Genomic DNA, 27,599 nt, shown 5'->3' with positions numbered 1-27,599 from the left:
AGTTGCCAAATGTATCTGAGCCCGTTTCCTTATATGTAAAGTGAAGGTGATATCACCAAAGTAAAGCATTGCTGCAAAAATGACAGAGACTGCACTTTCTAGGTACTTAATAAATACTGTTTGATGATGATGATTAGTAATTCTCAGTTTCCTCTGATTGACTGTAAGTTCCATGAATGGAAGAAATGCATTGATTTCCCTGCTGTATTGAGAGCATCTAGCACAGAGCAGGATGCATATTAAGAATCTCGTAGCTATTTGGTATATAATGCACGAGTGAACAAATAATTGGGACAGAAGTAGACAACAGCAAAAACTAATGGGGTTAGGGAAGACATGCTGTGGCAGCATCTCCAGGTGAATAAGAACATGGCCTTTGGAAAGAGAACTGGCTTTGAATATCAGCAGTGCCTCTTAACAGGCTACAGGCTTTCATGAGGTTCATAATCCCTCCCTAAATGGGTTGTGGTGATGAAATGAAGAGCTATATGTAAAGGGCCCTGCGCTGGGCAAGGGCAGAGTGCACACACGAGTACTGACTGTACAACCAATCTTTTTTTAAAAAAATTAATTAATTTATTTATTTTGGCTGCGTTGGGTCTTCGTTTCTGTGCGAGGGCTTCCTCTAGTTGCAGCAAGCGGGGGCCACTCTTCATCGCGGTGCACGGGCCTCTCACTATCGCGGCCCCTCTTGTTGCGGAGCACAGGCTCCAGACGCGCAGGCTCAGTAGTTGTGGCTCACGGGCCTAGTTGCTCCGCGGCATGTGGGATCTTCCCAGACCAGGGCTTGGACTCGTGTCCCGTGCATTAGCAGGCGGATTCTCAACCACTGTGCCACCAGGGAAGCCCCAACCAATCTTTTAATGAAATTATTTTGAAATTTAAAAACTTTTGGAGCCTTCATCATGCTAATTAAAATAGGTATTCAATTCTGTTTGATTTAGGAGCTCTTGCTTTTAAGTGCACTTTTTAAATGATCTTATCTCTTTGGAATTTTCCTCATAATGACTGTTGTAATTCTAGATTGTTTTTAATAAAATCTTGCCATCTTGTTAGAGATCTTCAACTTCCAGGGCTATAGTTTTTAAACACAAAGTAAGCAAGTATGCCAGAAGGTGACACACACAACTCTTTGGATATAAAGAATCCCAATTCTTTAGCTAGGCCTTTGGGTTTCTTAGAGTCATACTAATAATCTGGGGAGTGGAGAAAGAACTGAACCTGCAGGTCCCAAAAAATGGGGACGGCAGAATGATTCTAAATAAATGGGGGAACTAGAGCTGCCACCAACAGTTCCCAACATGGAATCTGGGGATCCTGGGACAGACCCCACAGGGGTTTCTTTTGGTTTTCCAGGTACCCACTTAGCAATAGCCTTTAGCTGCACAAAATAAGACAAACACCTTAATGTATTAGCAGTAAGTAAGAGATGTTACTGTGTCCTGGCCAGAAGATGGCCCTGTGCACACCCCACCAATTCCCATGGAACCTTGGATTGGGGAAAGGATTGGACCAGCAAACCCCAAAGAGTGGGGACTATAGTCTAATTCCACACCTATGGAGAGCTCCAGCTGCCCGCAACAGCTCCCAACATGAAACCTGGGGAAAGATTCCAAACAAACAGAGAACTGCAGACCAAACTATCAGCAGTGTCCAATGTGGAATCCAGGGACAGAGCTAAGGGCTGGGTTTTTCACCTGGGGAATTGTGGTCTGAAAAGTTAGGGGCTGGGCTGTAGGCAGAAGCATCCGCCAGCTCAGTTGGGCTCTGGGTAGAATCATCTACAAGCTCAAGCTGACCTGTCCTGTAGAGGAAAGTCAATTAGGTTGGGAGCTTGAGTGCAAAAAAAGCAGAGCTAACCAGAGAGGAACTTGCCAACCTCCCTCAGAAACAGTGAGAAAGGTAGTGAACTCAAAATGGTTCACGGGGTACCATGCCTGAATGTTCTGACAGCCATCGGAAGTTCACTTTGGATCCCACTACTGCCACCAATCTGTTAAAAAACAAAATTTGACCAAGTAAATTTGAAGGTCTAATTGGCTTTGTTCAAGGATTCATGAATCAGTCAGTATCCTGTCCAATAAATAGAAGGGCTCTCCAAGGGGTTGTTCAAAATGGCAGGTTTTTAGGCAGAAGGAGGGTTGGGCAAGGATGTTATTAGCAAAAGACAAGAAAGAATTGTTTCAGGCCAGGTCATCATTTTGTGGGGGAAGGGAACAGCAGGGGTCTTATTATGCAGATTACCTCACTAAGTGCTGATCAGGAAATTTCGGATTGTCTACTTAAAGGTTCCATTCCTGGGAGAGGTTGGAATTGCAATTAAGTCTTGCTTTGCTCTTGTGGGGGCAAATGACTCCATTTGGACTTGTTATTTCTGGCTTTTAACAAAACCAGTAGTATTTTGTTACAGCAGCCCTAGCAGACTAATACATTTAAGGCCTATCTTCCTCCACTAGACTCTGAACTCCATAAGGACTGAGAATATGTCTATATTTCACCACCAAATTCTCAGTTCAATGTCTGCCTCCAAGCAGGAGGCAATAAGCCAATATATCTTTGTTTAATTCATGAGCTAATGAGTAAGTGAATAAATGAGGCAGGGTTATGTTCATTTCATGCTGAAAGCGCTCCCTCTTCAGATCCTTCAATGCTCTTCTGTGAGATTAACAGCAGACATGTTGAGTAAATATTTATTTAGGGAAGGCAGGAACATCCCAGAAAACAAGAACCCAATAAGTGTCACATTCTAGACCATTGAAAGGGGTCTGAAATGAGTGACTTCAATGCAGAAATATTGGGAGCTTAGGAGTGAGAATCCCACAAGGGGTGCTTAGTTGTCTGCTACCCTCCCATGCAGTGTGAGTACCCACAGTAGCACAGTGTAGACATGCATGGGCACTATGCTACAGGAATTCCTCAGCTCCCCTCCAGGATCTTCGAATAATGCCTCAGAACAGGGAATCCAAACCTGGCATTGGGTCCCAAGAAGATGCTACGGTTCCAAAGAACCACCTGCGTGAGTTCTAGGGTCAGACTTCCCATATTCCCAACACCAAGAGTCTCAAATTACTCTTTTGTGCGGGGGGGTTATGGAGGGATGTGGACCATATTTAAAGTCTCTATTGAATTTGTTACAATATTGCTTCTGTTTTATGTTTTGTTCTTTTGGCCCAGAGGCATGTGGAATCTTAGCTCCCCAACCAGGGATCGAACCTGCACCCCCTGCATTGCAAGGTGAAGTCTTAACCACTGGACTGCCAGGGAAGTCCCTCAAGTTAGTGTTCAGGGGTCCCAGAAAGCCAGATGCTATCCAGGTGCTCATGAGAACTTTCTAGATTGGCGCAAATTGGCCCTCTTACAAAAGTCTAATGGCCCCATGAAATGTACCTGGAGTTACAGGGCCTCTGGGAGTCCACACATGTCTTTGCATGTGTAGAGACTATGTGGGTGCTGAATTGAGGGGCAAGAACGTCCTTAACCCTCCCCAACAGTATCTCTTTCCATTACTAGGTGGCTAAATGCCTAAAATCCTGTCACTCACATCACTCCTTAGACCCAGCATTACTATACCTGGTTACTTTTAAAAAATGAACCCTATGCCACCAATTGCTCTATATTTTCAGTCATTAATGTCTTACTCTGAATTGGTTCACCCACTGTTTCCTCCAGGTGAGATTGACATGGGTTGGGTCAGAATGGGGGAAAGAGGGAAAAGGTATGTATAGGGGAAACAGGTCTTGAATACAAATCCTGTCAACTTCACAGTTTTTCTAGGGCTCAGGCTCAGACCTTGACCACAGGCCCCTACATGCCTGGCTACACCATGAGTCACGCACATGGGGATTTTGATTATTCCCATGGCAGCACGCGAGGGGAATACCGGGTTGTGGCAGCTCTCTGGCTGTAGAAGGTAAGGAGGAGCAATAAAATGTCTTTTCCTTATTCTGAACAGTTGCTCCCTTTTCCCCATGGCCCATAAATGATTGATCCACCTAAACTGGAGAAGGTTTCTGCTTCCTGTAAAGTTTGATCCTGGAGGCAGATTTTTTTTAATCCGGCAAGTGTCAGATAATTGGAAGGGTGGAGTCACACTGTAAATGCCGACACACCTTTGTCAGGACTTGTTTGGAAGCAAAGAACCGAAAGGAACAAGGGCAAGAGAAGAAGTGAACATTTTTGAAAGATCACTCAGCTCTAACACACCTTGACTGGGCCTGGATAAAAAAAAGTGGGAACAGCAAACGTCTAGAAGGAAACGTCAGGGGAAGAAGGAGAGAGGGGGCATTTACTCAAAGTTGTTTCTGGTTCCTTCAACACCTCAACCTAGGTAAGTGATAGGAATTTGACCGTTTTCTCTTCTTGTGAGATTTTAATTTGAGGTTTGCCACTGAGAACTTCAATGTTTGTCAGAGAATCTGAGATGACATTATTTAGTTTCCAGTGTTCTGGTTGAAGTGATTAATTGATCATAAATGATTACTTTGGCTCATGTGTTCTATTTTTAGGGTAGGTCTTTTAAAGGAACAACATGAAAGTTTTGTCAGTGGGAAAGAGAAGAAAAAGGCCAGTTAAGATAAAGTGAGCTCCAGTGGCCAGATTTCTTTGGTATTGTTTTCAGTAGTGTAAAAGGACTTGTGTTAAATTGTTTTATTTAAAATATGATGAGTTTATAATTCCTTCTCTCTCAATCAGTTTCTCTCTCCCCACCCTCCTCTACTTCCCCTCTCTCCCCTTGACAGCAAGAGGACAGCTCAGAGGTGAAGTTAAAGTGTAGGTGAGTTGAGGCTTCTAGAAGTAGCCCCTGAGAACTAAGAACCAAAGTGCTGCCCGGGTGTCTGCGCTGGGAGGTTCTGATAAAGCTCAAGGGGTGGGTGGACACTGCTGTATATCACGCTTGACGATTACTGCCCCTAATCTAAAGTAAAGTGGAATATCTGAAATGATATAATTAATCCAGAAACTTCCTGGAGGCAAACTTGGAACAAGAAAAAAAAAATCTGTCTTACTTTTACTGGCCAATTTGGGCCAAAAGGAATTCATTTTGGGGTGAGAATTACCAGTTGAGGTATCTCACTGGACCACATTAACTACTAACTGACAAATTACCACTTTACTTTTTGAAGTGTAGGCAAAGCCTGTGGTACCTCACTTCTTTTGAGAAGCGGTCAATTAGTAGCCTTAAGAGTTGGATTTGTTCTGTCCATAAAAGGTAGTGAGTGAGACTTTTAAAAGAAATTCATTTGGAAAGGAGAATTGTTTCTCCTTACACCCACATGCTTTCTCTTAGAGCTAAGGCACAGATCAAAGTCGGAACTAAACGAAAGCACATGTCCAGCCCCCCAGGGAGCCCTTCGAGAGTCAGAGGGGGCTTGCTTTACTCTCAGCCCCTTCAAAACACTCACACGAATCTGATCAGAGTTGACGTGGGGGCAGTTAAAGCAAGGAGTCCTGCTTCAAGCTTGGATAGAAACCCAGATTGGTGAAACCGATTTGACCTAAGGACTAACCACATTCTTAAATTATGCCTGACCGAAAGAAGTTTGCATCTGTCTGGTTTGGCTCATTTGCCATTGTTAGCGGCGGCAGGATTTAACCAAACATGGCTCAAAACAAGCGGCATGATCACAAAGCCAGGGCCCAAGCTCCCTCACCCCTGGGTTATGAAAATGGAGGATGCCAAATGCAGCAAGCTGGAGACCCGTTGCTGGGGAGCCACGGGGGTGGGGTGGTGTGGGGTCAGAAGCCTCTGAAACAGTTAACGCTAGGGCATGGGTATTCATACCCCCTGCAAACTGCTTGCCCCTTCTCTGTTAACAGAGCAACAGCTAGTGGGTGGTTTTCCCACACCTTGGTTATTCTGTTGTTTTGTTTTACAATGTAAAGTATGCAGAGATTGGAAAGTAGAAAAACACTTAGCTTCTCCATTCCCTTCTTTGTGTCAAAGACCAAGTGTTTCATGAGTTGTTATAATAAGTTCAGTGAGGTGGTTTTCTGTTAGTATCAGCGGTTTGTGCCTGGGTTACACCCCATCTTCATCGGAATAGTTTCAGGTGGATGTGACATCATTTAAATGAAGGGGAAAGGAAAAAACCTCATACAAGTAGAAAAAGGATTTTGCATTGTGTTTTCTTACATAAGAAAATGACACAGGATCATTTTTACATCTTCAAAAGAACATTAAGTATTGAAATAGCCACAGAGCAGCCCCTTAGAACTATGTATGGAAATGAACATAATTTTGGAATTAAGAACTTGAATGACCCGCTTATCCTCAGTTCTAGTTAAGTGGCTCAGACATCCAAGAAGTTTAAAATTATGCTACTTGACTGTGCTTCCATTAAGTAGTGCTTTTGGAGGAAGTTGTACAGATGAGCACTGCTGGGAGAGGCAGGCTCAGACACGTGCCTGGGCATGTAACTTTCCTTTCCCTTAAGTTACACTTTTTAAAACTACCGGCACTTAAAATATTTAAAAAGGAAGTCCTGTGGGAAAACTATAGGCCCCATGGGATGATCCCTGTCCAGATTTGTGCCTCAACCCATCATTTTCCTTTGATAACTCACAGAAAGCTTCCCATTACCTCTGGTTTAAAGGAATCCACCTCCCAAAACATCTCTGCCATTTCAGACTATCAATCTGGGAAAGAGCTTTGGCAAAGTCAGCAGAGCTCCGTCCTGTGTACTTCAGGCCCGAGAAATCATTGTGTTAAGGCCATGGGATGCAGCCATTTTAGGGGCTGCAGGCTGAGAGAGAGGCAAGAACCAATCTACCTGCACCCACCTAGGGGGCCTTCTATCCCAGAGCACCAGTCAGTGAAGAGCCCCCAGGCCCTGGAGGGGGGCATCTGATTTCTTAGCAGGCTGTCTCCTCACGCCCTCTGGAAGTTAGGGAACTCTTGGCTTTTTGCTGCAGATCTTAAGGCTTCATCATTGGGACCTAAGAAAAAGATGGGGGATACCTAGAAATGTCTGTTATATCTCGGGGTACAGAAAGAGCAAGAAAACACTTGCCAGTTTTGCTGCCTAGACGCTGAGACTCTTAACAAATGGAGTGGAGCTATCATCAGTCTGCCTTGATGGCTACAAGTGGAAACAACCCAGCCAAACCCAAATTTATAGCTGCCGGCAGCAACTTTCATTAAAGGATCATAGTAAGCAATAACTTGTGGGAAGTTAAAGTTTCCATGGATTGTTATAAACAGTTCCTTTCAGGATAATATTTCATATCGATTCAGGTGCCATCCTAGGTGGCTCTCCACCAGCAGCCAGGGGCATTTTTTTTTTTTTTTTTTTTTTAGCCAGGGGCATTTGAACTCCAAAATACCTCCTGCTTCACAGCTAATGACCAGTTGGGGGAAAAAAAAAGGAGGAGGGATTTCAGAGGTACCAAAGGCAATTCATGCTTCAACAAAGGATTTCAGAGAGGGTGTCAGGTGGTAGGTAGGTTGGTGTGACATAAGTCATACAGGTAATAGCTGGAATGCAGACAGTCACAGGCTAGGTTTGGCCCTCTAATGAGGTTGGACTCCATTGTTAAATTGCTTATGGAGCCCCTGCTCTTTGGCTCTGGGAAACATGCCTGCAAAGAACTGTGTCTTCTCAGATGCAGCCAGGAGTTTTTCCGTAGTGCCTCATTCCTTGCTGCATTTAAAAAACTCTGATGAGCAAAAAGTTGGCACATTCGATCAGGCCCTGACGCTAAGTGTGTGGATCTTGGTGAACTTCCCTGGGTAGTTGACCAGTTGGTCTTGTGTGGTCTTGATTTTCAGTGGGACAGTCATTCAGGGCTGCAGTAGGACTTCTGTTGGCCCTAGATAATTTTGCCTTTGTGGATGTCCTGCCTCCAGGAAAGAAACAAGCAATGACAACAACAACTACAAACCAAAAAAAAAAACCTGCATTGAAAGAATATAATCCAGGTTGGATTGTGTTCATTTTTCCTTTCGATTATAAAAAAGTTCAAACATTTTTGTGGGCCCCTGAAAGTATGATGGGGCTAGGCACTGTGTCCATTGCACCTAATGGATAAGTAGACCCTAAGGTCACCAGGCAGAAGAAAAAGACTAAAAGCATTCAAGAAAGGGTTGTCCTGGGCAGAAGTAGCTTGCTCCAGAATTCTAGAATCCAATTTGAACTGCATCCAACAAATAAACGAGGAGGAAGGGAAGGTTGGGGGGCTGGGAGGAGAGAACCACAGGGAAAGCCAGATTTCAAGTCCCTGCAGAGCCTGAGACTGGGAACTACAGCCAAATGCACCCAGTTGGTCAGGGATCCTTGCCATGGTCTTCTGTGTGTTCAAGCCTGAATCACGCTCCTTCCCCACCCCCCAGCCCGGCCTCACCCCTTAAGTCAGCCTTGCCTTATCTCATCCAGGCTTCAGGACAGCGGACAAGATCTCAATGATTTTTCTACTCAGAACACAGAGTAAGAGTGAAGGGAGAATACAGATGACATGTACAAATATTTTCCTATGTATTTCAATAGATTTTACACTGATTTTCTTCATGTTTTCACTACTTATGTCTGTAAATAACCATAGTAGGGCTGGTGTGTTACAAAGAGAAAGTTTCATGTTGTAAGAAGTGTAAAGTTCCACACAAGTATGACCATTATGATTTTTATCCTGATTTGAATCCATCAAACATCATTCTCACATCCGAACTCTAAATAATGAAGCATGAATGTCTTGTATTCGTAGAGCTCCATATAGAACACTGAACATTATGGGATACATCAAAATGAATTAGTTGAAAGCACCATGTGCTTTGACAGATATCCTTCAGCTATGTGTTACTTGGGCAAAAAGTGGAAGTTTTATAGTCAGGGCACCAGATTTTCTATGTAGGACCTTTAACATTCAGCAGGGGGCAGCCTGCTCAATTAGACCTTAAAAAAAAAAAGATCCCAATACAAAAGAATAGAATCCAAGGTGGAACTATTAAATTACTATCTCACTGATACAAGAAGTGGGAATGACTCATTAAAAAATATACACACGGGGCTTCCCTGGTGGCACAGTTGTTGAGAGTCTGCCTGCCGATACAGGGGACACGGGTTCGTGCCCCGGTCCGGGAAGATCCCACATGCCGCGGAGCGGCTGGGTCCATGAGCCATGGCCGCTGAGCCTGCGCATCCGGTGCCTGTGCTCCACAACAGGAGAGGCCACAACAGTGAGAGGCCCGTGTACCACACACATACACACACACACACACACACACACAATATACACACACACACATGAAAGAATTATGCTTCGAATTCTAGGAATCAAGTTTTGAATTCAAGTTTGAATTCTAGGAATCAAATCACTATTATTCAACATAGTTTTTGAAGTCCTAGCCATGGCAATCAGAGAAGAAAAAGAAATAAAAGGACTCCAAATCAGAAAAGAAGTAAAGCTGTCACTGTTTGCAGATGACATGATACTATACATAGAGAATCCTAAACATGCCACCAGAAAACTACTAGAGCTCATCAATGAATTTGGTAAAGTTGCAGGATACAAAATTAATGCACAGGGCTTCCCTGGTGGCGCAGTGGTTGAGAGTCCGCCTGCCGATGCAGGGGACACGGGTTTGTGCCCCGGTCCAGGAAGAGCCCACATGCCGTGGAGCAGCTAGGCCCGTGAGCCATGGCTGCTGAGCCTGCGCGTCTGGAGCCTGTGCTCCACAACGGGAGAGGCCACAACATTGAGAGGCCCACGTACCACAAAAAAAAAAAAAAAAAAAAAAATCACAAAAATCTCTTGCATTCCTATACACTAATGATGAAAAATCTGAAGGAGAAATTAAGGAAGCACCCCCATTTACCACTGCAACAAAAAGAATAAAATATCTAGGAATAAACCTACCTAGGGAGACAAAAGACCTGTGTGCAGAAAACTATAAGACACTGATGAAAGAAATTAAAGATGATACCAACAGATGGAGAGATATACCATGTTCTTGGATTGGAAGAATCAACATTGTGAAAATGACTATACTACCCAAAGCAATCTACAGATTCAATGCAATCCCTATCAAATTACCAATGGCATTTTTTATGGAACTAGAACAAAAAATCATCTTAAAATTTGTATGGAGACACAAAAGACCCTGAATAGCCAAAGCGGTCTTAAGGAAAAAAAACGGAGCTGGAGGAATCAGACTCCCTGACTTCAGACTATACTACAAAGCTACAGTAATCAAGACAATATGGTACTGGCACAAAAACAGAAATATAGATCAATGGAACAGGATAGAAAGCCCAGAGATAAACCCACGCACCTATGGTCAACTAATTGATGATAAAGGAGGCAAGGATATACAATGGAGAAAAGACAGTCTCTTCAATAAGTGGTGCTGGGAAAACTGTACAGCTACATGTGAAAGAATGAAATTAGAACACTCCCTAACACCATCCACAAAAATAAACTCAAAATGGGTTAGAGACCTAAATGTAAGACTGGGCACTATAAAACTCTTAGAGGAAAACATAGGAAGAACACTCTTTGACATAAATCACAGCAAGATATTTTTTGATCCATCTCCTACAGTAATGGAAATAAAAACAAAAATAAACAAATGGGACCTAATGAAACTTAAAAGCTTTTGCACAGCAAAGGAAACCATAAACAAGATGAAAAGACAACCCTCAGAATGGGAGAAAATATTTGCAAATGAATCAATGGACGAAGGATTAATCTCCAAAATATATAAACAGCTCATGCAGCTCAATATTAAAAAAACAAACAACTCAATCCAAAATTGGGCAGAAGACCTAAATAAGCATTTCTCCAAAGAAGGCATACAGATGGCCAAGAAGCACATGAAAAGCTGCTCAACATCACTAATTGTTAGAGAAATGCAAATCAAAACTACATGAGGTATCACCTCACACTGGTTAGAATGGGTATCATCAGAAAATCACAAACAACAAATGCTGGAGAGAGTGGAGAAAATGGAAACCTCTTGCATTTTTGGTGGGACTGTAAATTGATACAGCCACTATGGAGAACAGTATGGAGGTTCCTTAAAAAACTAAAAATAGCATTACCATATGACCCAGCAATCCCACTACTGGGCATATACCCAGAGAAAACCATAATTCAAAAAGACACATGCACCCCAATGTTCATTGCAGCACTATTTGCAATAGCCAGGTCATGGAAGCAACCTAAATGCCCATCGATAGACGAATGGATAAAGAAGATGTGGTACATATATACAATGGAACATTACTCAGCCATAAAAAGAAATGAAATTGGGTCATTTGTAGAGACGTGGATGGATGTAGAGACTGTCATACAGAGTGAAGTAAGTCAGAAAGAGAAAAGAAAATATCGTATATTAACGCATATATGTGGAACCTAGAAAATGGTACAGATGAACCAGTTTGTAGAGCAGAAATTGAGGCACAGAAGTAGAAGAAAAAGTATGGACACCAAGTGGGGAAAGCGGCAGGGGTGGGGGGTGGTGGTGGGATGAATTGGGTGATTGGGATTGACAGTATACACTGATGTGTATAAAATGGATGACTAATAACCTGTATAAAAAAATAAAATTAAAAAAGAAACAGGTTATGAATTTTTGATTGTTGTGGCTGGATTATGGGAACAGGGATATTCGTTGTCCTATTCTCCCTGTTTGTATATATATTGTATTATAAAAAGTTAAAGTTGAAATCAATTTACATCTTTATCAGTGGGGAATGAGATAAATTTTGGTGTCTCCATTCAATTAAAAAAAAAAAAATCCCAATACAAAGGAGTAGAATCCAAGGTGGAACTATCAAATTACTTTCTCACTGATACAGGAAGTGGGAATGACTCTTGTTAAAAAAATATACACACGAAAGAATTATGCTTTGAATTCTAGGAATCAAGTTTTGGTTCTCAGCTTGAATAGTAGGGACCTATACTTATGAAGTGATGGTCATAGACGTGGTTATTCATGGTTTCTGGCTTTTTCCATAGGGGGCGATGGTATGGATGTAACCAAGAAGAACAAACGAGATGGCAGTGAAGTCACTGAAAGACGTAAGCGCATGAAACGTGTCATTATAAAAGTAAAAAAATTTTTGGAAAGAGTAAATAATTTATTCCTAATTCTACCACAACTACTGTTATCTTTTTTTCTATTTCTTTTGTTTTTAGTTTTTTCTTAGCTTTTTCTTTTTGCTTTTTTTCCCCACTGTATCATTTTAAACGTTTTCCTAAATAGACTATTTCTTTTTATAAGAAGCCTTTTGTTGATTTTTTTAACACACGTGTAATCAAAATGTGTTCTGCTTTTTCTTCAAAGATGAAAATCACCATTTCTATGTTACAGTTTTTATAACCAGCATTTTTAATGGTTTCATAATATCCTGTTGAATGAATTTACAACAGCTTATTTATCCGTGTTCTATTTTAGGGATACAGGGCAACAGAAATCCAAGAGAATAATATCCCATTATTGCAGGGACAAAGTTGGAATCACACTGGTGTCACAGTTGCAGTCTACACTGAAAACTGAAAACAGACAGATTTCTTTTGTGAAACTGCCCAAATAATAAACTCAGAGACATTAAAATAGCCCCTTAACAGCTCTGACTCTTTCATTTATCCTGTGACTTTCATATATTGCCAATAAAAAATTCTGGCTCCACAGACTTGGAACTTTCAGCTTAAGCAAGAATTTATTTTTATGTGTCATAGGATCCCAAAGGTCCACACAATGAGAGGTTTAGTGGAAGCTCAAGGACTATCATTCAAATCAAGCTGCCATTTTAGTCTGAAAAACCATTTCCTTTTACGCATAGAATGATGCTTCTGCTCCATTCATAACGCCATGTCGCTGCTAGGACCACCAAGCTAATAGGAACACGCAGGGTGAAGGAAAGGGTGAGGGAGCAGTACGACCGGTGTGGGATGCAGCCGTTGCCAGCAGCACAAAGTGATGCCCCACAATCTTCTTCATCCTTTTCTCCTTTCACCAACCATACGTGCATACACAACACGCATATGAATATGCTTGGGCGTGTGCACGAGAAGGGTGCTTCTAGAAACCAGCGACCTTAGCTAGATAGGTGCTCCTTGATGTCCAACCCAGAGGGAGGTAGTGGTTGGTGATGGTCACAGGCAGAGCACAGAATTGGCCCAGTTACGGTTTCGGGAATCTACTCACCTCCCCATGCTGCTGTAGAGGAGAGAGTGATTCAGGAAGGCAAGAGGTTTTTCTTCTAACTGGTGTTTTCCAAAAACACCGGAAGCTTTTGTGACCTCTATAGACTCACCATCACTTGGAGTCTTCTCAGTTTCGGGAGGCAAAGGGACTGGATCTTCAAGTCTGTCTTGGATGTTCATCTGTCCAAGCACCAAATGTGACTTACCGACCCCCTTCCTTCCTACACCTCCTCACACTCAGGGGTGGCCCTGAAGACTTTAGAATGAATTATGATGTCCTTGAGACACCCCCAAATTCATAAAGAGGTTCAAGGTAATTATTCGCATCACAGTGTAATCAGCCAGGATGATATGCTGGCCTCAGCTGGACCGGGTGACCATTTAGAAGGGGCAGTGCAGAGAAAGAGAGTGACTTGAGGGCCTGATCCTCCTTCAAGGGCAAATCCAGGCCTGGACTAGATCTAATTGTTATATGAGAGACATTAATGCAAGACAACTCATTGTTCAAATCAGTGGGTAACTAACTACTTTTGGTACCAAAGGGATATAAACCTGTTTTCCAGGTACGTTAAGCCCTATTGTTATTGCACCTATTTGCTTTTACAGTGGGTCAGATCAAATACCTTAAAGCACAAGTGTATAAAAGTCTATATTGAACCTAATTTAATGAGCCGAACCTGTGAACGATGTGAGACCTTGCCAAAGTACAGAGATTTCAGTACATTACTTAAGATCTCATCTTTTCTTTGTGTTTTTCTAGTTATCACGGAAACAATAACTACAAGACTTACGTCCTTACCACCAAGTAAGTGACCATCTTGAGAGCTTTCTTCTCAGTAAGGCCTGTGTGAAGGGCTCCACATGTAACCTTTTCCGTGGGTACTCACTCTCCCGTTGAGCAAGTCCAAAATATCTGAAATCTTTTATTTATTTATTTATTATATATTTTTTTGCGGTACGTGGCCCTCTCACTATTGTGGGCTCTCCTGTTACGGAGCACAGGCTGCGGACACGCAGGCTCAGCGGCCATGGCTCACGGGCCTAGCCGCTCCACGGCATGTGGGATCTTCCCAGACCAGGGCACGAACCTGTGTCCCCTGCATTGGCAGGCGGACTCTTAACCACTGCACCACCATGGAAGCCCTGAAATCTTTTTTTTAAACAGCTGTATTGAAATTACCTTATATCCCACAAAATCCACCCGTTCAAAGTGTATAATTCAATGGTTGTTAGTGTATTTACAGAGTCGTGCAGCCCCTTTGCAACAATCTAATTTTAGAACATTTCCATCACTCAAAAAAACCCTCCACGGCCATTAGCAGTCACTCCCATTCCCCCTCCCTTCTTCCCAGCCCCTGAATACCACAAATCTACTTTCTGTCTCTATAAGTTTGCCTGATCTAGACACTAAAATTTCAGAAATCTTATCCAGCCTGGGCCTGGGGTGGAGGAGGGAACCACAGCCAGGCTTCTGTCTGAATCCACTTTTTTCTCGGGAGGTTATTAGGGTTAGTGGATTCTATAATGGAGATCTGAGCCCTCAAACTAGCCCTGCACCTCTCGGGAAGCCTGGCTCAATGTGGGGAGTGGGGAGATCCCTCTCCTCCATCCACACACGAGGTTGGAGCACGATGGGCTGCCAGGTGAAACACCAGCAACCCAGAGCTCTCACTCATCCCTCCAACACTTCCAGTGGCTGCCATGTCCAGTGTACCGACCAGGCATTCAAAAAAAGCAAGCCCAACCCAGGCCTTGGCCTCAAGGAGTTTTCATCACTTGCTGACTTTTCAAATATTTAATTTTCCTAATCAGCAACTTGCTATGCTCCACCCAGGGAACTTTTTTTTTAAATTGGGTAGAATATTTGCTCTTGGCATTTGTATCAAAAACAAACAAACCGAGAGCACGGCAGCATGTATCGTGCAGTGCAGGTGGGAAAGGGGCCCCAAACCAAGAGCCTCGTGGGTGAGAAGCCAGGGAAGGCTTCCGAGGGGCAGGGAACGAGGAAACCCTCTGCACTGACTCCACTTGTAACTTGTCACCTGCTCCTCCTCTCTGCAGAAGGGGGCACCAGCAATGGCTATGCTAAAACAGGCTCTCTTGGTGGAGGGAGCCGGCTGGAGAAACAGAGCCTGATGCATGGCAGCAGCGGCTACATAAACTCAAGTAAGTGCCTGCTGGTGTGAGGGCTGGGGTAGGGCAGATGGACAGGGAGAGAGAGGGTCCTGAATGGAGGGAGACCATTACCACTGTTTGTCACCCATTCCAAATACCCCAAAGAGCTGTGTAAAGGACACACATCCCACCAAAGGTGAGACTTTCGAATTATCCACATTTGAAGCCTACTTAAAATGGAATCAGTTATCATTCTGTCCCCCGATATAAATAACAATAATTAATTAAGAAGGCTTCCTGGGGAGTTGACGCCTTTCCCACTGAATTACTCTCTTTAAGTCATCTCTTTTAGAAAAGGGTGTGCCTGTCTGAGGGTTTACAGTTTGAATTAACAACAACAAAAGAAACTTAACGATTGGGTTACTGTGCTAAGGAAATCTGGTGACATATGAACCCACACTTTGTGCATTTCCACTGGGCAAGCGTCCAACACAGGCCTAGTTGTTCCCAAAGAAGCATTCTTTCATGGTAGCTTTCAAACTGAAACAAAACAAAGCAGGGAAAACACACACACACGCACGCACGCGCGCACACACACACACACACACACACACACACACACACACACACACACACACACACACACACACACACACACACACACTACCGCTGAAGCCATTTTTAAAATCTTGGAATGACACTAAAGAAAAGACCCAAGACAGGCAAACAGCTGGGCTGACCAAGTGCAGCGCCTGCCCTTACCTCTCGAGGAATACTTCCACGTGGGGTTGTATTCTAGTCCACCCAGCAGTGCTCTACGATTGCAGGCCAGGTCCTCAAGAAACATCCCGCTTCTCCATTTCCATGCACTTTGGCCACAGACATAAAGGACCTCCCTACCTTCCAGTAGCAATAATTCCATCTCCCATTTCTGAGCAGCCACGGGAATGCTGAGGGGTGGATCCCTTCGGACGTGCTCTCCTGAAGTCCTCTGGCCCCTCCACAGGGCCCTCCTTTATTAGGAGCAGTCTGCGTGCACTTAGTGGAACCGTATGTCAATCTGTGAAGTGCTCTGAGGGTCTGTGCTTTTTCCCCTCTTGTAGGTGGGAGCACACGAGGCAATGCCTCTACCTCCAGTTACAGGAGGGCCCCTGGTGACTTGGCCTCCACTCTGCCCAACTCACCAGGCTCGACCTTTGAGAGAAAAACGCACGTCACCCGCCATGGAACATACGAAGGTACCGGTCCCACAGACTTTAAGAGAGAGCTACTCTCTTCCCTCAGTAACTTCTCTCATCCTTTGAAGACTGAAGCCTCAGCCACCTGTCTTCACCTGGGCCTTCCCACCTTTCTTTCCACTCTTGTTTCGGTTCTTTTATGGACTCAGGTTACTTGGGGATTTTGTTGATTTATCGACCCCTCATTTATTCATTTATCCATTTAGTCACTTTTTCAACTGGTATTTTATCAGATATGTACCAGGCGTTTAATGCCGTGCAGAATGCCTGGATGGACGCTTAAATGAATCAGACCTGGATCGTCTTCAGAGGGCCTAGAATCTAATAGACAAGTTAAGATGACAGATAAACTATAATGTAAAGTAGAAGGGGATTATATTTCCAGATGGGTCTTCAGGGAAGAGTCTATGTGGGAGGTGGCATCTGAGCTGGGCCTTCATGATGTGTAAGGCCTTTACCCGATGGAGAGCCGGTCTGTTCCAGGCTGCAGGAACAGCAGCACAGCGAAGACGGGAGTCCAGGGCTCAGGTACGAGCAGCAGTGGTACTTGTGTGAAGAGAGATGGAAAGACTCAGATTCGGTGCTAGGCCAAGACGTTTGGGCTTTATTCTGCACACAGTGAGGAGCCACAGAGATTTCTGAGCAAAAGCGTCCATCGTGTCTGTGGTCCAGGACTAGAACTCTGGTTGCCATGCTCAGGACGCATAGGGCGGGAAGAGGCTGAACGCGGTGACAAGTTAGGAGGTGATCAGTAGTCCGGGGAGGGGAACCTTGGCCGGGACTGCGGTGGTAGCAATGGGAGCTGACAGGAGGACCTGGAGTGAAAGGTGTTGCAGAGCTGGAATTGACAGGCTTGTTAATTATTCAATTTTGGGGGGAAGGGAGAAAAAGGAGTCAGTGTTTCCACTGAGATTTCAGACACAGGTGGTTGGGTTCATTGTGGTGCCAAGAACTGAAGCAGGGAGGCCAGGGGGAGGCCTCCCAGTGGATGAGTTCAGTTATTTTGTCCTAAAGTAGAGCTGCTGCCACAGCTTTCTGGTGGGGGTACCACGCAGGCAGTGGGACACACAGGACTTGCACTAAGGGGAGAAGTCAAGGCAAGACACCCGGTTTGGGGTTTTTCACAAGGAGTTGTTAGTAGAGGTTGGAAAACTGAAGGAGTTGGCCAAGGAAAGAGTTTAAAAGCAGAAGGGGGGTTTCCCTGGTGGCGCAGTGGTTGAGAGTCCGCCTGCCGATGCAGGGGACACGGGTTCGTGCCCCGGTCAGGGAAGATCCCACATGCCGCGGAGCGGCTGGGCCCGTGAGCCGTGGCCGCTGAGCCTGCGCGTCCGGAGCCTGTGCTCCGCAACGGGAGAGGCCACAGCAGTGAGAGCCCCGTGTACCGCAAAAAAAAAAAAAAAAAAAAGCAGAAGGGAGCATAGAAAGATAAAGTTGGGGGAAGATGGAGAAAGAACAGCCAGATCACAGAAAGGAGGAGGAGTCAATGGTGATGCCACTGAAGTCAGAGAGAGGGAGAGAGGAAGGGAGGGAGGGAGGGAGGGAGGGAGAGCACTCATGACCAAGAAGGAGAAGGCGAGAGGAAGACATCTGGGTCCTGCTCCTAAGGTTACTGGAGTTCCTGGTGATCTGAAGAAACATTTTAGTGGAAAATAGACAAGCCAGGCGGCAAATGGGTCTAAGAGTGAATGGATATGGGTACCAATGATAGAGAAGCAGGATTAAGGATGGGTACCCCAGTAAATGATTTTGACCCACGGCTGCCAGGTGTAGGGAGAGCCCCAAACCTAGGCCAGGTGGATGGGGTCACCACAGTGCTTCCTGCTACTCTGCCGGCACGTGGGCTTGTCTCTTCATTTTACAAGGCCCACATCCGGGACAAGCTGCATGGAGTCAGAGAACCCCTGGTGCTGACAGCACGTTCATTTGATCAGAGCCGGTTCGCTGGTGTCAGCACTGCATAGGGCCAATGCAGTTGAGGACGTGAAAACAGAAAGGAAACGAAAACTTCCTGCTCTCCTTTGCTCAAACCTTGCCCCACCAAAGTAGATCAGTGACCAGAAGGGAGTGCCGCAAGCACATCCATTGGGCGAATCCTGTTTAAATCTGGTGCTGAACACCCAGGCTGCAGAGCTTCAGAAAGGACCCACTCTCTGGGAAGCCGTTTGCGCCTAAGGGGCCATTTGTACTAAGTGTTTTTTCCTCTCTCCAGGGAGCTCCAGCGGCAACTCTTCCCCTGAGTACCCTCGGAAGGAATTTGGTATGTCCTATCCTTATTTTCTGTAGAAATGGTCAAACGTGCCTGGCGGGGATAGAGGGGGAGCGTCATGAGTTAAGCGGATTCTTCTCGAGGAGTTTGACCTCTGCTGACCCCTCTTCCCTGCTCTTTATCCTGAAGCATCTTAAGGGGACTGTCAGCCACATTAGTTTGCTGTCATAAGCCTTTGCTCGTGAAATGGCAAGTTATTCATACAAGGCTCAGGCTTGGACAGATAAGCCCTCAGGCCAGGCAACAGTCAGGATTTTTCCTTCCACAGGACCCACAGAGACCTCCCTGCAAAGGGGAGCAGGGCTTAGAATGCGCAGATGTCAAACATCCCAGCACCTCCTCCAGAGCAGTCTCAAAGGGACACATTTTAACCAAATGAAACCCTAGGCTGTATCTTCACATGACTTTAAATCTTTAGTCCACATTCTTGGGTTCTCACTGTGCATATGAATTTGTGATATGATCATTGATTTTACAGTGATTATAATTTCATGCATTTATTTGCATACAGTGGGAAAATGAAGGCAGTCTCTAACAAAAGACCTGGAAAGGGAAGGACCTGGCAGTCATTTGATACAGTTGATCAGTGTGGTCAGCCAGTCCGAATGCATCATGCTCCCAAACAATTTCCTTAGTGAACACTAAGTGTGAGCCAACTTCACATTCATTTGCTAACTTAACACCCTAAATGCACTGAGGCTTACAAAACTCGCTCTGCCCTTTGGCTATGTGGGCATGACCTACTAAGCACCCACCATACATTAAGGCTTCTATCTGGATATAAACGCACTATGAAAACAACCTCCACCTCCCACCCAAATAGGTCTGCCTCCATGTCACAAATATTTAGCATGCCACCTCTTATATGTGCCTAATATTACTTTCCTTTGTTTCTCAGCGTCTTCTTCAACCAGAGGACGGAGCCAAACACGAGGTGAGCTCTGTTGCTGGATTCAGTTCAGTTCATTGAACCAGTATTTTCTGAGCTGCTAACGTGTGTCCAGCTGTGAGCCAGGAAATGTGAGGTGTAAAGAATGAATAAGTCACGGCTTCTAAGGAGCCTGTAGCATCTGGGCGTCTTCCGCTGGCTCCATGAGGGTGGGAAGGGTAGATTTTGACAGCGACCTAGCAAGTACACGGAGTTGTTCGCACTCTGCTGTGGGTTGTCTGAAGGTGCTGGCGTCACATCTGGTTTCGCACCCGGCCTCCTGGGTGACTTTAACAAGATGTGCTGTAATTGCCTTTGTGCAGCAAAAAGTGAGCACAAGCCCTTCTTTTTCATCGTTCCAGGGGACAAAGGGCTCCCTGAGAGTTTTGCACTCTCCACGACTGCCTGTAGATAAGGCCCTAGGAGGGAACGTGTCCTGGAGAAAGCTGGCCTTGATATATCCGGTGAGGGTGGCAAGGAGCGTGTGAGGGCTATATGGAAGGCAGAATTCTTCACAGGCCCCGGGAGTTCTCAATGACCAGTCTAAACTTCCCAGGGGCCTGGTTGTATTGGTAACTGGAAAGTTAGGCACATACCGACCACCTACAACTTTAGGCTGATAGTCCGAGAGAGGCCCATACTCCACCTGAAGCTCATAATGTTAAATCACCCACTTTCTGCCCTAAAGAGGCCAGAATGGCTAAGGAAACACTACAGGCTTTAGAATTGTCTTGCTATTGCGGAGAGGGCCCTGTGAAAGGGGCTGGTCATTGCCGATCGTGATGGAGTCTCGGGGCTCAGCCTGGCGTTTCTGCTCCAGGCGCCTGGGAGGTTAGCTGTGGGCAGGCTGGGGGGTGGAGAGGAGACGCCTCTTTCTAAGCACTCTTCCTGGGCACACCTAGCTTTTCTGTTCCCAGGACACAGATTGCAGAGCAGCCCAAAGATAATCTGCCGCTCAGAGCTCAGTGTCAGGCACTGTGAACCAAGCTCCTTCATTCACAGCTTCTCCATCTCTCCCCTGTACAGAGAGCGAGATCCGAGTTCGACTGCAGAGTGCATCCCCATCTACCCGATGTAAGTGCTCAGGTCTTGGGAAGGATCCAGGAATCCAGGGCTACTGCTGTGTGTGTGTGCACGTGTGCGCGTGTGTGTGCAGTCACTCCATCATAAGTGACATGTCTAAGGCCTTCTCTGACGGGGACTCCGGGCTGGGTGCGGGGGGTGAGGAGCTCTGAGTCAGTCATGGTCCCTGATGCTTCACAGTTCACAGACTAAGGGGAGACAATAAACCTACCAACCATGACAGCTCAGGGAGCTGAGGGAGTGGGGGCCACAGGAGTCTCCCCGGGCTAGTCAGTCACTTGAAGGGAGACTGAAGGGTGGGTCAGCTAGACTCAGCGAGATGAGAGGGCAGAGACACGGGAGGAAGGTTCGGTGCAGCTGAAGGAAAAAGAGCAGGAGGGGACGCAGTGGGGCTGGTGAAGCTTAGAGAAGGCTCAGAAGCAGAGTGTGAGAGTTTGAACTCTATCTCGAATGTCAAGGATTTCCCGGTCTCTGTCTGTTGACTGTGTTGGACTCCTGTTGTTTGCCATTTTGAAATGAGCCCAAATGGGTGAGAGCCAAGTACAAAGACTAGGAGGAGAAAGATCTGGGTCGAGTGGCTCAGCAATCAGAGCCTGGGACTTGCCCAAAGAGCTCAGGGCCTGGGCTGGACTCCAGGCCTGATGCTGTCTCACCTGAGTCCTTCCAGGCTTGGGGTGCTGAGCACAAAGGATGGAGCTCTCGGGAGAGGGGCTGCCTGGGCAGTCCTCCAGCAATGTTGTCTGAAGATGTCCTGTGCGTTGCCCTTGCGCGACGCCTCTCTCCCTTCTGTTTGCCACCTCAGGAGGCACGGGGTGCTCACTCCACTGAATCACCTCGCTACAGATTATATCAGCCAGAGGGTCTTGCAGTTAACCCACAGGAAAGCAGTGTAATATTTAAGAGTTATGGGCCACAAATTCCATTTGACACTACAGAGCATACAAGGTCAGGGACCCAACACCTGAGGCATCCTGTACCCGGGATGAGACCACTGCTGAAGCATTTGTTTCAAGGGGTCTGGTGCTCCAACTGTCCTGGGTGTAAATGTTCCAGGATGACAGTGTCTTCCAGCCACAGAATCTTCCCTGTGCTGTCTGATGAGGTCTCATTAGGAAATATGTACTGAAACTTTGACCTCCTTGTAGAGGCACTGTATTTATGCGGCCACTAATATTACAAAACACCAGGTTAATCGGTGCTATAAATGGACAAAAGGCAAAAATTATAAGGCTAACCAAAAATGTCCCGGAGGGTGAGGTGGATGCTTCATCCTCCCTAGTGTTCAGAGTGCCGCGAATGTTCCTCCCACTGCACTTGGGCTCAGGAAGGAATCCTGGGCCTGATGAAAAAGCGGAGGATTCCTTTACAGGGACGGAATTGGATGACGTCAAGCGTTTGCTCAAGGGAAGCCGATCAGCAAGCGTGAGCCCCACCCGGAATTCCTCTCACACACTCCCCATCCCCAAGAAAGGCACCGTGGAGACCAAACTGGTGACAGCCAGCTCCCAGTCAGGTAAGCCCCACAGCCCCGATCTGCTGTGGAAGGAAGGGAACAAGGTGGCAGATGTGTCCGGGCAGGGCTTTCAGGCTGTGGCAGAGACTTCACAAAACCCTGAGCATTGCTCTTCCTGCAGCGAGAAAATGTGGGATGCACCCTTCTCACCCCCATCTGGTCAACCATTCTATGTGCTGGCTATAGTCCGGCTCTAGATCCTAGAGATTCTCTCCCAGGAGATTCTTGACATGTCCTGGGAATGTGTTGGCCAGGTTCCCTGAATGAAGACTACTGGGGAAAGTTGCAGTGTCTTCTATCATTCACTCATTCATCCAATGAACATTTATTATATGCCAAGCACCGGGCACTGAGGAAAGACAGTGAGCAGGACGGACACGGCCACTGCCCGTGTGGATGTGAGGGCCTCTGGGGGGAGTCAAGCAGGATGAGTGTAGTTCAGCATTCATATATCACGTGCCTACCAAGGGCAAGGTCTCTGGGGGAGATGAGGAAAGAAGCCAGTTCTGCTATGAGGTGAAGCTTTCCTCTCATTCACTACTGAAGAAAAACCATCTTGAGATAGTGATCTTGTGTTGTTCAATATAAAACCAAAACCTCAGGGTACTTTGTGACCTGAGTGGCTAACTCCCTCTCAGATAAGAAATAGGCAGAACTGACTTCAGACTTGAAGAAGTACCCATAGCCCCTCTTGGGGGCAGAGTGCCCCTTGGGTCTGGTTGGCACATGGGAATGTTTAAGGAGGGTTCAACCGGAGAAGGCTGCCACCCGTGCGGCGTGGCCTTGGGACGGAGGGCTTCCCTACCTGTGCTGCTGTCTGCCTGGAATTCTACTGTAAGGGAGTCACAGGTTCATGGCATCTTGGAAGGTGGAGTCAGCAACAGAGGGAGAGAGAGACCGTTGGTGGGGACAGTGCACCAGGGGGTGGCAAAGGGGGCTTAGCAGGAGAAATGGGTGGACCGCAGAGCAAAATTTACCTACCTCAGATTTCACCAAGAGCCAGCAAGAATTTCTAACCCAAGAGGTCAGGTTTTCACCAGCTCTGAGATTTCGAACAGAAGTGAGATGACCAACTGCCCCAGTTCACCTCAGACTGAGGGGGTTGCCAGGGCATGGTATCTTCAAGGCTAAAACCAGGAAAGTCCTGGCAAACCAAGCCCACTGGATCCCCCCAGTACAGAGGGGGTTTGTCTCTCACTGGGGTGTGGTCGGGCATGTCTGTTTCCAGTGTCCGGCACCTATGACACAACCATCCTGGATGCCAACCTTCCCTCCCACATGTGGTCCTCCACGCTGCCGGCAGGGTCCTCCATGGGCACCTATCACAACAACATCACAGCCCAGAGCTCATCCCTCCTCAACACCAATGCCTATTCTGCAGGATCAGGTACGTGGCTTGCAGTGCACATCCCCTCCCAGTGCTAAGCCCTCCACGCCTTATGATGGAGCTGAATGACCCCTCCGGCACTTGCCATCCTCAAGGCTTCTTAGAGGGGCTTTCTGTGGCCAAGCATCCCAAGATTTTTCCACTGGAACTTCAACTTCTATGGCATTTCCTCTGGTGGGTCCCCTATGGAAAGGACTACATGGTACAGTGTATCCAAAAAAAAAATATAATGGGAAAGAACATGAAAACAAATGTAAGGAACCTGGTTTCACTCCATGTGGATTAACTGTGTGACCTTAAGAGGTCATTTAACTTCTCTGGGCTTAAAGTGCCTGCTCTGTAAAATGGTCACTAACAAGAGGGGCTTGGCTGGAACTGATGTCCACTCAAACCCCACCGACCTGTGACCGCCCATTGGCTGTTATGACCCAAGGCACACCACAGACTAATGGTTGGTTCTGTGCTGCAAAGCAAGAGCCCAGGTTTTTCCTAAAAACAGAAATGTAACACAATGCAGTGCTGGCCTTTCTTCCTGTGCTTCTTTGCCCCTGTTCTGTGTGGACGTCCTCTCACCAGCCTTCCTCTTCCCCCACAGTCTTTGGAGTTCCAAACAACATGGCCTCCAGCTCCCCAGCTCTGCAGCCTGGAATCAGCACCAGCTCCTCAGGTCGGTGCTTGCCAGCTTGAAACAAACAGGGATGCTCTTGCCTAGTGAGGACAATGGAATGGTTTGTAGGGAGGATGTTCTTCCTGACCAAGAGCATGAGGACTTCCTCCACGCCCATGGCAACGTGGAATTAGCAGCCAAGGAGCTGCGTTAGAAGGCACAGAACCTACCTTCCATAGGAGACACGGCTCAGTCCCGGAGGGAAAGGGCTAAGGGGGAGGGCGCTGGAGACCACACTTACGTGCTTATTCTGCTCTGGTCCCCTTACTTAATGGGAGAGGTGGAGAGATGGAAATAAAGGGGCCAAGTGAGGCAGAGCTCAGGATGTTTTCAGGTGGAAAGCATTGTTAATTTAGAAAGAGCTTAACTTCACATCTTTTTATAAATATCGCAGTTCCTTGGCGGCTCAATAATGTTACTGCTTAACGTCCAAGGCAAACATAGGATCATTTTAAAGAAGTATGTGTTTACTCTAGTTCCACGTACATCGTAATAGCCTATACATGAATAAGTGATCCGCCCACATCTTTTGTTAAAGCAATCTGCCTCCTCTCTGTGATATCATGACTAATAAATACGGTGATGGCTGGTATTCTTGGCTTCTGATTTTAACACCTCCAATTGACTAGAGTCCCACAAGCCCAGAAGACACCAGCTTCATGCTTTGTTCCTCCTGCCTTTGCTATTCAATCAGTACTTTGCAAAGTCCTGACTGAGGAGGGCCGGCTGATGTTGGATCCATGATCTTGTGCCCCAAACTCTAGACAGGATGGAATAAGAGAAGCTGTTACCTGGGGAGGAATGAGCTTCTGCACATTGTTAAAAACAACAAATAACCAGCCTTTGAAATCGTAATGGGGGCGAGGGGAGTTTTGTGTGTTTGAGCCAAGAAAAGAAAGGAGGAAAACAAGGGTCCTGCCCAGTCAGTGCTTCTTAGCCTCCACTGTGTCTGTATCCACAGTTCCCACACTGTACACCACGGCACCCAAGGGTCCTGCAGGGAAGGGAACCCCTGGGATATTTTAAATTTTTGAGGCATACAGCAACAGACCCTATGCGAACTACCGCTATTAAGTTGTGTGAACCTAACTACTCAATAAATGGAGCTTAGTAACTTTTGCCTGGGGTAGGGAGGTGGGGTATTAAAAAAATTGCCACATCAGTGAGAGTGTGGGAACTGAGAATGTCCGGGATCTCTGTCATATGCAAAGGCATTACTTGTGAAAGTGGTTTGGGGAGCTCCTGGGACTGGCTGCCTTAACCTGGGGGGGCCTCCTCTATGTACCTGCACTCACCTGTCCTCAATTCCTCTCACAGTGTTTGGCATGCAGAACAATCTGGCCCCCAGTTCACCCGCCCTGTCCCATGGCATGACCACCACCTCCACAGGTCCGTAACTGGGGTTTGGAGCCTAGGGGATGGGAAATAACGCCTCTTTGCAGCTATAACTCACAATAGCCCTTTTCAACAAGGGAATTAGAGGGGCAAAAATGTCCCTAAAAATCAATCGACCTTTCCCACCAAAGAAACAACCCTCCACACCTCGACCCAGAGATGCCAACCTGAATCATGTGCTGGCTCAGACATGAGTGGGACCCTGTGCTGGAGGTTTCTCCTGTATATCCCCATGTCTCACTGCTGTCCTTGACAGCCCACTGTCACTGCAAGTCAATCATCTGGCTGACTTTATAGTGCACCCGGCGGGGTGGGGGACAGAAAAGGTGCGAGCCTCAGCCTTTGAACTCAACTTGCTTACTGTTAAGTTGGAGCAGAAAGTCTAAGACACATGAAACATCTGGGGGATCCTGTTAGAGAGCATGAATCAAGCTGTGCAGAGCAGGTGTTAGCTGAAGGAATTCAGAAGGGAAGGAAATGTGGGAGGGTCTGGGAGGACTTCACGGGGGAGGTGGTCTTTGGAATGGTCCTCCAAGGATGGGGATTATATCATAGACGTTTTCATCTAAACTCACTGCTGCCCCCAAGGTGGGAGAGAGTTGATTCCATTATTCATTATTATTCTGTTCATTATTATCGGGTTGGCCAAAAGTTCGTCCAGGATGCTACCGAAAACCCGAATGAACTTTGTGGCCAACCCAATATCTTCCTCTCACCTGGGGAGGCTGCCTGTCGGCCAGGGTGGGTCAGGCTGCTTCCACCCAGCGTGGAGCTGCCCTCCTATGCTGGCTCTGCTCATTCATAGGTTCCTCTCTTGCAGCATATGGTGTGAAGAGAAACATGCCCCAGAGCCCTGCCGTTGTGAGCACTGGGGTGTCCACCTCCACAGGTGAGTGCTGTCCCCAGCTGCTGGGGGCAGGCTGGCCCACAGGAAGAGCTGTTTCTGAGTGACACGTGGCAGGAGGGGACATAACCCATTGGTGGTCTGAGGTCTGCCAATGGGACTCACCCCACGGGCCTCTTGGTTGTTTTCAGGAGTGGGCAGGTGGGTATGCCCCTTACCTTACCTTGGCCTTCCTGTCCCAGGGGGCCAGGAAGCTCCACGCCTGCCCAGGGTCAGGCATTCACACCCCAGCCCCCACCCTTGTTGGAAACCCCTGGCCTGGTTACTGGTTACCCATCACAAGGGCCAGGGTGCCCCCCAGAAGCTGCTGCACCCTCCCTACTTCCCGTGGAATCTATCAACTTAGGCTGCCACGAGTCATGTGTCCATCTCTTCCATTGCTCTGATTCTGGTGCGTTTCCCTCCATTCAACAACTCATTCATTCAAAAGCTGTTTACTAGCACCTGCTTTGTGTGAGACGGTGTTCTGAGTTCCCGGATTACAGACATAGGCAAGGAGGCTAGATTCCTGCCCTCACCAGGCTGACAGTTCCAGTGGAGGAGGCAGATAACAGACAAGTGGAAAAAGTATACAAGATAGTTACAGGAAATGACGCGTAATTGAAGGGCTGACATCATGGGGTGGTAGAGACAGGCCTGTGTGTACGCTGGATGGAGTGGTCAGGAAAAGCGCCCCCAGGCTGCAAACACTTGAGACCTGCAGTTAGAAATGAACCCCCCAGTTGATTAAAGAAAGGCCTGCCTGACACAGCAACTTTTGACCATTCACTGAAGACCCTGTAATGTTCAGCTGGGGGGCAGCCCTTCAGGCCAGCCCCCAGCACTTCTGACATTGACCCGACCTCCTGATGGCCAGGCCCAGCTAGGCAGGGGAGGGTGTCTCTGGTCCCAAAGATGCTTCTTAGTAACCACGGAGAGCAAGAGCAGGAGACCCTCTGACACACCCACTAACCCTTTCTT

General features: G+C 46.6%; 1 protein-coding gene across 1 annotated transcript in view; it reads left to right on the top strand.

The window, feature by feature from the left end:
• The first annotated feature begins 4,016 nt into the window (after window positions 1-4,016).
• The window catches only part of COL17A1 (collagen type XVII alpha 1 chain), a 51,567-nt gene continuing 27,984 nt past the window's right edge, over window positions 4,017-27,599 (top strand). Inside the window, exons 1-13 of the mRNA XM_033421082.2 lie at window positions 4,017-4,327; window positions 11,953-12,015; window positions 13,904-13,948; window positions 15,205-15,309; window positions 16,362-16,496; window positions 18,706-18,753; window positions 19,661-19,696; window positions 20,717-20,764; window positions 22,143-22,286; window positions 23,515-23,673; window positions 24,269-24,340; window positions 25,658-25,729; window positions 26,556-26,624. Of these exons, the coding sequence (XP_033276973.2) occupies window positions 11,964-12,015; window positions 13,904-13,948; window positions 15,205-15,309; window positions 16,362-16,496; window positions 18,706-18,753; window positions 19,661-19,696; window positions 20,717-20,764; window positions 22,143-22,286; window positions 23,515-23,673; window positions 24,269-24,340; window positions 25,658-25,729; window positions 26,556-26,624 (985 nt within the window). The 5' untranslated portion in view covers window positions 4,017-4,327; window positions 11,953-11,963. The remainder of the gene's footprint in view (window positions 4,328-11,952; window positions 12,016-13,903; window positions 13,949-15,204; window positions 15,310-16,361; window positions 16,497-18,705; window positions 18,754-19,660; window positions 19,697-20,716; window positions 20,765-22,142; window positions 22,287-23,514; window positions 23,674-24,268; window positions 24,341-25,657; window positions 25,730-26,555; window positions 26,625-27,599) is intronic.

Source organism: Orcinus orca, chromosome 14 (assembly GCF_937001465.1).
Source record: "Orcinus orca chromosome 14, mOrcOrc1.1, whole genome shotgun sequence".
NCBI lineage: Eukaryota > Metazoa > Chordata > Mammalia > Artiodactyla > Delphinidae > Orcinus > Orcinus orca.
This window is presented reverse-complemented; position numbering and strand designations above follow the sequence as displayed.